Consider the following 14,924-nt stretch of genomic DNA (forward strand, 5'->3'; position numbering starts at 1 on the left):
GAACATAAGAAATAGGAGCAGGAGTAGGCCATCTAGCCCTTCGAGCCTGCCCCGCCATTCAATAAGATCATGGCTGATCTGAAGTGGACCAACTCCACTTTCCTGCCTGCTCCCCATAACCCTTAATTCCCTTGTCTATCAGAAATCTATCTACCCGTGACTTAAACATATTCAGCGAGGTAGCCTCCACCACTTCAATGGGCAGAGAATTCCAGAGATTCACCACCCTTCGAGTGAAGACGTTCCTCCTCAACTCTGTTCTAAACTGCACCCTCCCCGTTGTTTTGAGGCTATGCCCTCTCGTCCTGGTTTCCTTTCTAAGCAGAAAGAATCTCTCTACCTCTACTCTGTCTAGCCCCTTCATTATCTTGTAAATCTTTATAAGATCCCCCCCTCAGCCTTCTAAACTCCAATGAGTATAGGCCCAGTCTATTTAATCTCTCCTCATAAGCCAACCCCCTCATCTCCGGTATCAGCCTGATGAACCTTCTCTGTACTCCCTCCAAGGCCAATATATCCTTTCGCAAGCCTTTGGCTTAAAGTAAAAAAAAAGAAACTCCAAAAGAATTTTAAGTATTATATCCCTTACAAAGTCATAGGATATTGGTCCACATTCTCAACATTGCAAGGAAGTAGCACTAGTTACTCCATCAGCAGAATGGAAGTAGCCATTTCATTGAGTGATAGAACCAGAAACATTAGCTAACTGTTACATTCAATAGCCCCCTTCCCCCAGAATACAGCCACGACAAAAAGAAACAATGAAATATCTATTGAAAAACGTGATTTAAAAAGTAAGCATTAAATCAGAAAGCTGGCCATAAAGCTTTGAAATATCATTTAGTCAGGAATCTAAACAATACTAGATAATCAGGTCACCATCTTTTGAAATTTAGAAGAGGATTAAACTTGATGCTAGAACTAACTATGGATTTGTAATTGTGACTTGCCTCAACACATGAGCATAAATTTCACTTTGCAACAACCCAGAAATGAGGAAAAGAAAATAGTGGAAACTTTGATAAGGATTGTTATGACAATCTTGCTCTCTTTCAAAATGTCAGTGCAAAAATCATACTTCCATCCACTGATAGCATCTGGAATGTGGCAGGTCACACAGAGGAGAAAAAGAGTTCTGTACCGGGAGTTCTGTATGACATGGCACTTCCTGTACTTCTAGTAAATGCCACTTCAACCTTTTACACCTGGATGTCATATTGAAATAACAGGCTGCATACATACTTACCTTCATATTTACCTTTCAATCCTCTTATTTATGATTTGCATCTCCAAGGTAATCATAGTGCTGCCATATCCCACCCACCTCACCTTAGATTTGTGGCCTTATTCTGATCACCTCCCACTATTCAGTGCTGGCCCATTGCCCTGGCCAGATTCCTCATGTAATCTGAAACTTGAACTGTGTCTTGGTCAGCTCAATCTCTTAACCTGTGAGCCAAAAGCAGCCCTGTGGAGGAAAGCAGAAGAGAACAAAGACAGAGGGAAACAAAAGAGACTAGAAAATGAGCCAAGATAATGACAGAAGCAAATTAGCACATATAAAGTAAAGAGCTGGTAGCGTAAGGAAAGAAACACAGCCAGGTTTAAAAAAAGTGTATCCTGAAATTCATGAGCAACACTGGAAATGAGGGAAAGAAAATAATTAATATTAAAATCAAGCTTACTTTTGCCACACTTGATTCTCATCATAGTAAATATCTTGAATCTTAAAGCTGTAGCTTTTATTTTAAGAAAAACTGGAGACCAAATTTCATGCAGGTGAATTGTATGGATTACACACCTGTCATAGTTTTATGTTAGAAGGCTATTAATTTCAAAAAGTGCATCAAATATACAGAAAGCATGAGAGTAAGCAAACAGACACACAGACACAGTTTATCCTACTGCAGCATGCCATTTTAGAACAAAAGTGCTGGAAAAACTCAGCAGGTCTGACAGCATCTGTAGAGAGAGAAACAGAGTTAATGTTTCATGTCCGTATGATTCTTCTTCAGAGCTTTTCTTTCACAATATAAGCTGATTTTCTACAGCTTTTCAGACACTAGAAGGACTGACTATCCTTAACAGTTCTGTGGATAGCTGGAAACAATCTAATAAGCAATAGCTCTAAGATATAGAAAGAAACATCAGATACCAATAATTTCAGTTATTTGCAAGACTCACTTGGAAGCAAACAAATGAGTGCTGCCAGACTTGGACATCATCTTACAGGCACCAAGTATCTATTAGTGTACCAAGCTCCAATTCCATTCACTACTTCAGCCAAAGTAATTCATTGGATGTTAAGCGCTTGGAGACATCAGCTCTTCATGAAAAAAAACCTCTCAACATTCAACCAGATCAAGCCCTTCTTCTACCCTAAAAAGTACCACTATCTTCACTTCAGTGCTGCCAAATTCCAGCACAGATACTCAAATTCTGTTTGATTCTAAAACTAGGTTCCAGTATTATCGAATTGCAAGACTAATCTCCAATACAGTTAAGCCCCATGCACACCCCAATACCATTAAATTCAAGACAGCTACATCCAGTTCACAGATATTGCTGGGTATCATCAGTTTTTAAAGTAGCATTTCACACTTAAATGCATGAATTTTTCAATGTAAATATACTGTATTCTACGCAATCAAAATTCACCTGGAGTTTAAACATATATCCATACACACACACACTGCACAGCCAACCACTACACACATCTACACGCAATTGGCAATGACCCACAAGGGGATAGATAGGGAACATACCAGTCAAAAATGAGGACCAAGGCTTCCAAAGAAAAATTAAAGATGAATGAAAACCAAAAGTAAGCCGTTAGCAACCAGTTAAACAAAGTGAAACAAAATCAATCCAAATATTTTTTGGCAGGTGATTTTGACCACCATTTCCCTTTGAAAAAGTAAAAGCATTTTGGAATAGAAATATCGCCCGCAACACAAGTCATGCAAAAATAGCAAAATTCACAAGGCTAACACTGAAGCGCAGAATGAAATGTCAGCATTTGCCAGAGTCCAGTGGTCCTCTGGAAATCCCAAGACTCAGGTTCACGGGATTTTCCAGAGCCATCAGCCAAATAAAGGTGCTTACTTATGACAACAAATTAAAAATAGAATTCATCCATGTCAATTTGTACAATGTACCTGCAACACCCACAATTTGTTTAAACGACAGCAAAACTGGCCATTCGTAAAGCTTGCCAAAACTTGCTATTTATCAGCATCATCCTCCCCCCTCCACAACCCAACCAACAATGGGAAGCTACTGAACAAAGCCAAGAAATCCCCAAACCACCCAAATAACTGGAATTTGTTTTACATGTAAAAACAAGATGAAGGAAAACTGTGCAAGTTATTGTAGTAAAGGGAACGTTACTTGAGCAAATTAAAAACATTGCTGTGCCCATTGAAGATACTTACTTAACAATATCCATCCAATGTCCTTACAATATAGCAAAAACAGAAACTGGAATCGGAAGCAAAAACAGAAAATGCTGGAAAATCTCAGCAGGTCTGATAGCATCTGAGACAGAGTAGCTCTGACAAAGAGACAACCAGACTCAAAACTTTGGCTCTATTCCCTCTTTATAGATGCTGTCAGATCTGAGATTTTCCAGCATTTTCTGTTTTTGTTTCCGATTCCAGCATCTGCAGTATGTAGTTTACATGGTTAAATGAACTATATTTTGTACAGGGGAAACAACACATGTATAGTTTAATTTCATCAGATCCATAGAACTCCGGTCTAAAACCTCATATCTTATGCAGGTAGCGAAGTAGTGCAGCGTAGATATGGAGCTATACAATTTGTGGCTGTCTGTTTAATATTTTAGTTGCTAATGATGAAATGCCCTTAACCAAACAACTAAAGTAAAAATACTTATTGAACCACATGTAGCTAACTTGCTACGCCCAATTCTGAGAGGGACAATCCTCGATACTAAACAAAATACAGAAACATAACTCAGCAGAGACACTGAAGATCAAGTGTCCAGTTTTTGGCGAATCTACCATTTTCCTTGACACTTACATTTATTCCCATTACAGCGGGAGGAAAGCAAGTAAAACAATTTTATACCTATCTTCCTGCAGTGTACAAGAGAAACATTACGTTCCAGAAGCAAAAATCTCTAGTAGCCTTACACACTTTGTCTATCCAGTACTACTTTCTTTGCAAACTTCTAATTCAACATGAGCAATGCCATGGAAGATCTGCTTAAAAATAGCAGTATTATGCTTCCACAAACAATACTGGGGTGGTGGGGGGGGGGGGGCATAAATTTGAAGGGGAGCGGGTGCATTTATGAAAATTTAGACACTAATCCTATCTCCAATTAAATTGTCATAATTGCTGGTTCAGAGTGACTACTACACTCAACAGTATTCAAGATTGGAATCTGCTACAGGTAACTAAACAACACACAAACATACACATTTTGTTACTTTCAAGACCTATTAATTGTAAGCAAAAACACTGGACAAAGTGGAGTGATTTTACCTACAGTAACAGGAACACCTGCCAGCGTTTGGCCACTCCTTAACGTAAGGCATCACCCATTAGTTGAGGAAAATAAACCTTCATTTTGCATTCCAAGAAAAGTAAAACCTAAAGTCAAATTTCTTATCTGGGCACCATGGTACAGCTCAAAATCCACAGGAGCAGTGACAAGTTTATACCTTCATCATACTTTCTCTCAGGAAATAAGGATATTCATTTTTTAAGGTTGCCCACCTGGTGTACCAAACAGGTTATTATCCCTCATCAGCCTGTACTCTTCTTCACTCAGGTTATTGACAAAATGATAGAAGGCTTCCTCCCGATCCAGGCGGTCTGACTGGCGCCTGCGCTGATCTTCAGTAGAAGACTGAGTGTCAGCCTGCTCATTTCCTCCATCTTCATTAGCAGCATTTTCCATAATGAGATAAAATAGATTTTACCTAGAGAAAATGGTGTGAAAAAAGGGTTGTAATGTATATATTTTAAGTTTATACAATGTGAAGCTAGAGCTATCAATTTCACATTTTCCTTTCAATATCCTATTTCCCTTGTAACTTTCCAAAATATGAAAATGCTCATCTCTATAGAGTACTGACAATGTAGTTGTATTACGCCAGTCTTGGTTTACTGCTAGCAATCTCACCTCAAGTCAGAATCTTACTCTAGAGACCTGAATATGTAATCTTGGACGGCAATGCAGCGCAAAACTACACTGAAGGTGCTGTTTTTCAGATGAGATGTTGAATGGAGCCTCGCTCATTCATCTCAAGCACATGAAAAAAGATCTGTCAGTTTATTCAGAGAGAGCAGTTCTCCCTTGTAGCCTAGCCAATGTTTAACCCTCAATTAGCAGATCTGATCACATATCTCATTGCTGTTAGTAGGATGTTTCTGGCCAAACTGGTTGCTCCACAACAGTGAATTCACTTCACAATTACTTAATTGGCACTAAAGCACTTGGGTTCTCTGAGGTTGCAAAATACAAAATGCAAGTTATTTTCTGAAATTTGATTCGAAGGGCATTCTTGATACGATCAGATTATTTGATTTTATGCATAAGCATGGAGATCCATTTTAAAAAATTGAAATTTTAACATTAAGATCTTCACTGCCATGTGATTCCTAATAACCTGCTTGGGATGCAAAGCTTAAAATCTTGTTCTATTATTCAACTGTGGTATGTGACTAATGCATGTTTGGAATAGACAATACCTGACTCCCTCCAGCAAGAAGTCCCTCTCCATTTCCACTTGGTGTCAAACCTGAGGCTCTGGAGATTCAGCTTGCATTCACATTACAACGTTGGCAATAGTGCAAACATACTTCAGACATTAGGATGCCTTCACCCTGCAGCTGTAGAGTCACATCTAGTCATTTCAGTCCTCTGTATTGTGGGAATAATACTATCTGGCTTTACATAACACCTTCATAGAAAATATCCCAGTTATTTTAAAGGTGTAAAAAAACTGAACTAAGCTAAAGGAGGTGCGGGTGTGTGTGTGTGTGTGGGGTTGGGAGGGGTGGGGCGGGGGAGAAGAGGAGGAGGTGGAGATGATCCATCAAGGAGGGTTTTAAAAGGATGATGGGGAGGTTTATTGTTTTAGATTTGGATATCCAAACAGAGTTTTAGGCATCTGAATGCATGGTGTGGTGAATGAAGGATAGGAACGTATATTTGAAAATTGTGGCTACGGCATGGTGCTGAAGCAGCAACGAGACTGAGAGCTCAAATCCTACCCTAAGAACATACGAAAGAAGAGTAGGCCATTCGCCCCTTGAGACTGCTGTACGATTTGGCAGGATCATAGCTGAACTTCTATATCAACTCCATTCTCCCAGCCCATCCCCATGTGCAATTCCTTTAGTGTCCAAAACTCTGTCCATCTTGGTCTTGAATATACTCATCAAAATGGGCATCCATAAAGCCTCTGGAGGAGTAAATTTCAAAAACTCAGAGATGCCACTGAACAGTGACACTGAATTCACTAAATTCTGGAGTATTTGCACAGGCTGGTTAATAACATCCTTTCCCCCCTGCACTGGGTTATTTGTAAAATCAGAGTCCTCACAGTGCAGGAGACTATTTGGTTTATTGAGTCTGCACTGACTCTCCAGCAAGCCCAGGCCCTATTTCCATATGTATTTATCCTGTTAATCCTCCTAACCCACTCATCCTGGGACACTAAGTGGCAATTTAGCATGGGTAACCAACCTAACCTACACATCTTTGGACTGTGGGAGGAAAACAGAGCACGCAGATGAGAATGTGCAAACTCCACACAAAGACCCAAGGCCGGAATTGAACCTGGGTTCCTGGCACTGTGAGGCAGCAATATTAATCACTGTACTATTGTGCCATCCAGGTTTTTCCAAGTGGAGAACGTTTTCCCAAACAACCGCTCATTACAGGTGCCTGCAAGTTAATTCACCCTTTGCCATGGAGACCTGTCTTTTCAAACTTAAGGACCCCTGTTTCCACCAACAAGCAACTCTGAGTGAATTTTGTAGCTTGGATTCCTTTCTGGATGTTTGCCAAATCAGAAGATCTCTGAAACTGAATAGCCAAGTGCACAGCTAGCGAAAAATATTCCACATTTTCATTCCCCCTTCTTTAAGATTTTGCAAACTATGAAATTGACACTATTTTGCAGGCTGACAATGCTGGGCAGAGAATAATTGCGTAAATCTATTGTCAAACATCTGCTGTGACAATGTTAACAGTGTTTCCACATTTATTGCATCCAGCATTGAGTAATCCAATTTCAGAGACAGGGCCCTGTTTTCACAAGGAGTCATGAGAATGCCCACTGAAGCGCAAAATGCTCCCTCTCCAGTTATTTGCAGAGTATTCTGAAATTGTGAATTAGGGACCATTTATGAAGTATCTTTGTGTGTGAACTTATGCCTGAAAGAAATTTGACTGGGACATCCCAAACATTGCCTTGTAGGTGGCTGATTGAATACAAATCCATTATTATAACAGCAGGACGAGAATCACATCTTGAACTTTCACTATTAGTCTTCTAACCTAAAATTGCTTAATTCAGATTGAAATCATAGGGAAAAACAGTCACCATTTTAATATTAAACTATTCAATTCTTTTCAAGTATAAAACTGCTTTGAATTAATAGGTCCAGTCTGTAGTACACATTACATATCTGTATGTCTCTGCGTATAAAGATAACATCTTGAAAACAGTGATAGAAACTTTTGTCTAAACTCATCTCACCCAGTTAGTATAAGTCTAGCTTATTGCAGTCACACTTTATGACAGCAACCTCGTGGAATCTCGAGAGTGAATGAAGTACTGAACAACAGGTATCCAAATAAATCAATTTGGGTTTGAGCTACTTTTTGAACAACATGTCACTCCACAACAAACTCAAAAACAGCCTCTTCCCTGCTGCTTCAGGGACTTACCTTGCATTAAGTTGACCTTTCTCTATACCCTAGCTGTAACTGTAACTCTACATTTTGCACTCTTTCATTTCCTTCTCTATAAACAGAATGTTTTGTCTGCATAACGCACAAGGAACAATACTTTTCATTGCATGCTAATACACGTGACAACAATAAATCAAATTCAATCCAAATGATTTCTCTCCCAAGTCAACTGTCCCCACCTCAGCTTGCTCAGTAGTTTTGGCCCCAATCATTTCATGCTCTTAGTGTTTGTTCCTGGCATCTTCACATTGTCCCATCTTGCGTACAAAGCAGAATGGTTAGAATTTTTAATTGTGACAATCAGATTCAACTCCCATTTCAACGAATATCTCAAGCACCAAACGTCCGGCAGAGACTGAAGCTTGAATTCCCAGCAGCCATTATTTCAACACTGATGGGTTACTACCAATGTTAAAATAACAATTTTTTTCTTGTTTTATTTTTATTCGTTTTACAGGATGTGAAGCATCACTGGCTGGGCCAGTATTTATTGCTCATCCCTAATTTCGGAAGACATTTGAGAATCAACCACATCGCTTTGGGATCTAGTTTCACATTTAGGCCAGACCAGGTAAGGGCCACAGATTTCTTTCCCTGAAGAACACTAGCGAAACAGGTGGGTTTTTTACCACAATCGACAAAGGTGTCATGGCCATGATTAAACTTTTAATTTTAGAATTTTATTGAATTAAATTTCACCATCGGCCTTGACTGGATTTGAATCCAAGGCCCCAGATCTTGTTCTGGGTTTCTGGATTGCTAGTCCAATAACAATACCACTGCGCCACTGCCTCCGTTGTACCGCTTGGAGACACACAATTATTGGTTCTGAGGAATAAGAGAGCTTAATCTCCACTACATCATATTTCCCTTAAAAACAAGTCAAAAAACAAACAGCTAAAATGTCTGTATCTTGCTGTCCATCGGTACACTTTGACCACTGGAACATCTCAGTAATGAAGCCAGGGTGCATAGTCTAACAACTTTTTAGACAATTCCAAGGTTTTGCCTCTACGATTCTACCTAAAAGACGACTGCACATGTTAATCAGTTCTAGACTTGCCTTTTACTAAATTGGATCCAAATCCTACTCTCTCTGTTCTAACAATTTACAAATTTTTATTCTGTGTACCATCATTTCTACCATTATCTAAAGGACTACTGCTCAAGTACTGTGAAAAATTCAGGCTCGCATAGAATTTTGTAAAAACCCAGACTTTTGCAGGAGCGATCATTCTCATTTGTCCTCTCCACCTTCTCTCCCCCCTCCACACACACACATATACACACACACACACACGGCAGACATTCAAATGCCAGAGCCAGTGACCAGAATTGCCAACGTAAATTTCATGAAAATATGCAAATCCTTTACTGACACTAGCTGACTGTAACCACACAATTAAAATCATGTCGAATGACATCGACGTCATTCTGCTGCACGTGAAGATGTAATACAGTAATAGTGGTGAATGCTATTGACACTGGTGTTTACTGTTGGGCATACAAAGTAATTGTCCGTTGGGTTAATGAGTACATTGTATGAATGGACATGAGGAAATAATTTCTCTGCTGATACCAAGATAATTCATGTGTACTCAAACACCTAGTTTGTTACTTGATAACATGAATGCTGGTATCTACAAGCAAAGGTTGAACTTGCCCATCTCTGCAGCAATTTAATCTGTTGTTCTGAGATATAGAACACATTAAGTCAGTGCAACAGCAGCTTTTCCAAAAAAGTCACTGCTTCTGCACATGGTGAACTGGCCAATTTGTCATGATCTCCTGGCCATTCATACCTCAGCTACAAGGCCATCTCAAGAAAGATAAGGATGACAGATCTGGGAGACAATTGCTGATGGCTATGGCATCTGGAGGTTGACAGTTTAGAAGAGCATTCGAAGGGGAGGGCACAGAAACAAAAGGCTCAGCAGGCCAAGAAGATGGCCCAGAGAATCGTACACCTTCTCATAGCAAATGTGGCAGACGCTGCCATGCCAGAGTGAGACACCTGAGCCACTCCAGGTGACGCTTGACATAATAGTTTACCACCATAGCACAAACTGCCAATCACTGACTGCCACCACCTCTACTGCTTGGACTTGTACACCATTGCAACATTACTCAAGTAGGAAAACAAGTCATAAATAATGAGAGTTTAAATTAAGTTTTCCTTTCTGGTTATTGAACTCCTGTGAGCTTAGTCCACAACAGTATAAATCTGCACCTTAGTGTGAAGGAAGGAACAAATCTGATTGCAATTTCATATTCCATACCATATTATCAACATACTACTGACATGTTAGTGAAATACTTGTATCTCTGGCAATCACAACAATATATAGGTTATCTTAATCATTAAGACATGACCACATTTTGAACAATTTTATCTTTTGTTTATGCCCTGAAATAGTCAATATACATCAGAACATACTGCATTAAGTAGACAGACAAATGGAAAGGGTAAGAGACCATAAAGGCTCAACAAACACGTCCCATTCTGAAATATTTGAGGACCAGCAATGAGTTCTCAGTCCTGATAGGTATTCTCACTCCACTACTACCAAAACAAATGCACTGATCACTTTTGGTGGTTATATATCATAGATGAGAAGCTACAGTTGAGGAGTGCTTTGAGATAATGCTGCTAATTGCTGGAGCAGAGATTTCATAAAATATGTCTGAATAGTAAAGGATTCTGATAAGGTGATTAGGGAGAGACTATTTCTTATGTTTGGAATCAGTGTCAAAGAGACATCAATTTAAAGCTACCACTTCATAAACCAAATTTAAAATCTGAATTCTAGAATCACAGTATGGTAGAGAAGGCTAGTCCACCCATCGTGCTTGTGCTTTTGTTGGGAGAGCTAACCAAAGTCTCACATTCCCCTGTTCTTTTGCCATAGCCTTGCAATCTTTTTCCTTTCCCATATTTATCCAATTCCCTTTTGAAAGTGATTGGTCAAGTGTCAAGTGGCTCCAATTCCATCACAACAAATCATTGGGGAAAAATTGTTTCATATCACTTTGATTTAGTTTGTCAGTCACCTTAAATTATCAGCCTCTCTGCCACTGGAAATAGTTTCTCCTTAATTACTCCAATAAAGTTCTTTGTGATCTTGACCCCTATCAAATAACCCCTTAACATTCTCTGGTCCAAGGAGAACAACCCGAGCTTCTGCAGTCTCTCCACTTTACTGAAGCTCATCCTTGGTATTATGGGAGTAAATCGCTTAAAAACATTTTTTTAAAAGGGGAAATCCTTTCAACATCAACTTCATCAAGTCCCTTTAGTAGTTTTCATCTTTCAAATAAGACCGCCAGTCATTTTTCTGAACTCCAATGAACATAGGCCCAGCACTTCCAACCTTTCCTCATAAAACAACCCCTTCATTCCAGGAATCAGCCTAGCAAACCTACTCTGAACTGTTTCCAACGTAAATGCATCTTTACTTAAATTAGGAATAGGTGCAGAGGGACCTGGGGGTCCTTGTGCACGAATCGCAAAAACCCAGTCTGCAGGTGCAGCAGGTAATCGAGAAGGCGAATGGAATGTTGGCCTTTATAGCGAGGGGGATAGAATATAAAAGCAAGGAGGTCTTGCTGCAACCGTATGGGGCACTGGTGAGGCCGCAGCTGGAGGGCTGTGTGCAGTTTTGGTTGCTGCACTTGTGGAAGTATATATTGGCCTTGGAGGCAGTGCAGAGAAGATTCACTAGGCTGATACCAGAGATGAGGGGGTTAGCCTATGAAGAGAGATTGAATAGACTGGATCTGTACTCGTTGGAGTTTAGAAGGCTGAGGGGGGATCTTATAGAGACATATAAGATAATGAAGGGGATGGATAGGGTAGAGGTAGAGAGATTCTTCCCGCTTAGAAAGGATAGCAGGACTAGAGGGCACAACCTCAAAATAAGGCGGGGGGGGGAGTGGTGGTGGTGGTGGTGCTGTTTAGATCGGAGTTGAGGAGGAACTTCTTCACTCAGAGTGGTGAATCTCTGGAATTCTCTGCCTGTTGAAGTGATGAAGGCTACCTCGCTGAATATATTTAAGTACCAGGTAGATAGGTTTCTGATAGACAAGGGGATTAAGGGTTATGGGGAGAAAGCGGGAAAGTGGAACTGATACACTTCAGATCAGCCATGATCTTACTGAATGGCGGGGCAGGCTCGAAGGGCTAGATGGCCTACTCCTGCTCCTATTTCTCATGTAAAACTGTACACAGCACTCTAGATGCAGTTTCACCAATGCTCTGTACAGTTGTAACAAGATTTCTCTATGATCTATGCTTCACCCACCTTGCAATAAATGCCAACATTCCATGTGTCCTAATTACTTGCTGTACCAGCATGTTAACCACGAGGCCATCAAGACCTCTTTGTACCGCAGCATTCTGCAGTCTCTCTCCATTTAAAATAATGTTCTTCTTGCCAAAGTGCACAATCTCACATTTCCCCCACATTATACTCCATCTATCAATTTTTTGCCCGTTCACCTAATCTATATGTATCCCTTTGTAGACTCCACGTCTCCTTGTACTGTTGGCTAATTTGGCTACAATACACTTGATTCCTTCAACGTCATTAATACAGATTGTAAATAGTCAAGGGCTCAGGACTGAATGCTGTGAAATTCCACTAGTTACAGCTTGCCACCCAAAAATGATCCACTTACCCCAACTCTGTTTCATCAGTAAACCAATTCCCTACCCATGCAAGTAAATGACACAAGAAGCTCTTAAATTGCATACATTACCTTATTTTCCAGCCAGCCCCCCCCCCACCCCCCCCATCAAGGCTTTAACATCTTTCCTGAATTGTGATGCCCAGACTTGAACACAATACTCCAAATGGGGCACTGCCAAGTTTTACGAAGGTTCAGCATAATTTCCTTGTTTTTGCATACTATGCCTCCAACAATGAAGACAAAGAACTGATAGCCTCTATTAATCAGGCGTTCCAACATGTCATAACACCTTCAAAGATTTATGTAATATATTACTAGGTACCTCCATTCCTGCACACTCTAACATTGTACCATTCACTTTACAAAAGCAAGATTCAACTGATGTTGATGATCTGAAATGAAAACAGAAAACACTGAAGTATGCAGCAAGTCAAACAGCACCAGTTGAGAAGGAAACAGCTGTTTCAGGTCTGCCATCTATCAGAAAAGTGTGCTCCAATAAAGGTCATGGATCAGAAGTTCTGTTTCCCTTTCCATTGACGCTGCCTGACCTGCTGAATATTTCCAGTATTGCCCATTTAGTTTATATTGCTTTTCCTCATTCCTCCTGTCAAAACAAATCACTTCACATTTCTCTGCAATAAATTTAATCTGCCTTAAATCTGTCCACTCTACCAGTCTCTTTTTCTTTTATACTGAAGTCTGTACTATCTTCTTCATTGTTTTCTACATTTCTATTTCATATTGACTCCAAACTAGGAAATTACGCCTAGGTATACCCAAATTCAGATCATTATTACAGCAAAAAAAAAAGCAGCGATTCTATTATTGAAACCTGGGGAGCACCAGTATTTATTTCCCTCTAACCTGATAACATTCACTACTCTCTCCCTGTACTTTGGCCAACTTTATATCAATGTCTAACATACCATAAATCTCAATATTATAATTTTGCCAAGATTCAATTCATGTGTACTTTGTCAAGTGCTTTTTAGTACATATACACGTGACATTAATCACACTACCTTCGTTTTTACTGGTTTCTGTAATGCAAACATTACCAGCAAGACCAGGGTTAATTACCCAATCCTAATTTCCCTTGAGGTGGTGGTGATGAGCTGCCTTCTTGAACTGCCTCAGCCCCTGTGGTGTAGGTGTGTCAATATATGTTGCTAGGGAAGGGATTCGAGGACTTTGACATAGCACCCCAGCAAAGGAATGGCGACACACTTTCCAGCCAAGGTGGTGTGTGACTTAAATGAAATTGCAGGTGTTGGTATTACCACCATTTTGCAAAAATGACCATAAGAAATAAGAGCAGGAGTAGGCCATCTAGCCCTTCGAGCCTGCACCACCATTCAGTAAGATCATGGCTGATCTGAAGTGTATCAGTTCCACTTTCCCGCTTTCTCCCCATAACCCTTAATTCCCTTATCTATCAGAAATCTATCTACCCGTGACTTAAATATATTCAGCGAGGTAGCTTCCACCAATTCAACCGGCAGAGAATTCCAGAGACTCACCACACTTTGAGTGAAGAAGTTCCTACTCAACTCCGATCTAAACTGCACCCCCCCCCCCCCACTTTATTTTGAGGCTGTGCCCTCTAGTTCTGCTATCCTTTCTAAGCAGGAAGAATCTCTCTACCTCTACCCTATCTATCCCCTTCATTATCTTATATGTCTCTATGAGATCCCCCCTCAGCCTTCTAAACTCCAACGAGTACAGAGCCAGTCTATTCAATCTTCTGGTCAACCGGTCATGCTTCTGGTCAACTGTCTGAATATACTCTTTTGCACCTTGGTGTCAGTTTGTTTCATAACGCGTTTGTGAAACACTTTCAGCCTCACTGTTGACCGCAAAGTAAATATTTTTACTTTTGTTAAAACCTTCAAATTGTTCACTGGATACCATCAAATGTTCCAGTTTTGTTCTCACAGCTGAATGGCCAATTGGAAGGCACTCCATCAACTTTCCCATCAAGTGACACCCACCAAAGGTCTTCAACTCTGCTCTTGACAGCATCAGGGGAACCTGCATAATCTGAAGCTACAGGTCACAAACCATCAAATTTACTTATACAGTTTGAATTAAATGAGAAACTGTCAGGCAAAACTTGCACAGTTAAGCACTTTTAATTGCTGCCTTTAGCTCAATGACAGACTTCTGGTATTCTCTACATAACCTGGGTGGTGATTAGATTATTCAGTGAAACAATAATCAACAGGAATAGTGTGGATTTGCCCGACTCAGGTATCAATTGCACAGTCAAACAATT

The 14,924-nt window shown here is 40.1% G+C and overlaps 1 protein-coding gene across 1 annotated transcript in view; it reads right to left on the reverse strand.

Moving 5' to 3' along the window:
- rlim (ring finger protein, LIM domain interacting) overlaps positions 1–14,924 on the reverse strand; it is a 45,371-nt gene that overhangs the window by 17,776 nt on the left and 12,671 nt on the right. Inside the window, exon 2 of the mRNA XM_080187914.1 lies at positions 4,747–4,952. Within this exon, the coding sequence (XP_080044040.1) occupies positions 4,747–4,930 (184 nt within the window). The 5' untranslated portion in view covers positions 4,931–4,952. The remainder of the gene's footprint in view (positions 1–4,746; positions 4,953–14,924) is intronic.

The sequence above is a fragment of the Carcharhinus amblyrhynchos genome, chromosome 4 (assembly GCF_965287045.1).
Source record: "Carcharhinus amblyrhynchos chromosome 4, sCarAmb.v2.hapA, whole genome shotgun sequence".
Classification (NCBI taxonomy): Eukaryota; Metazoa; Chordata; class Chondrichthyes; order Carcharhiniformes; family Carcharhinidae; genus Carcharhinus; species Carcharhinus amblyrhynchos.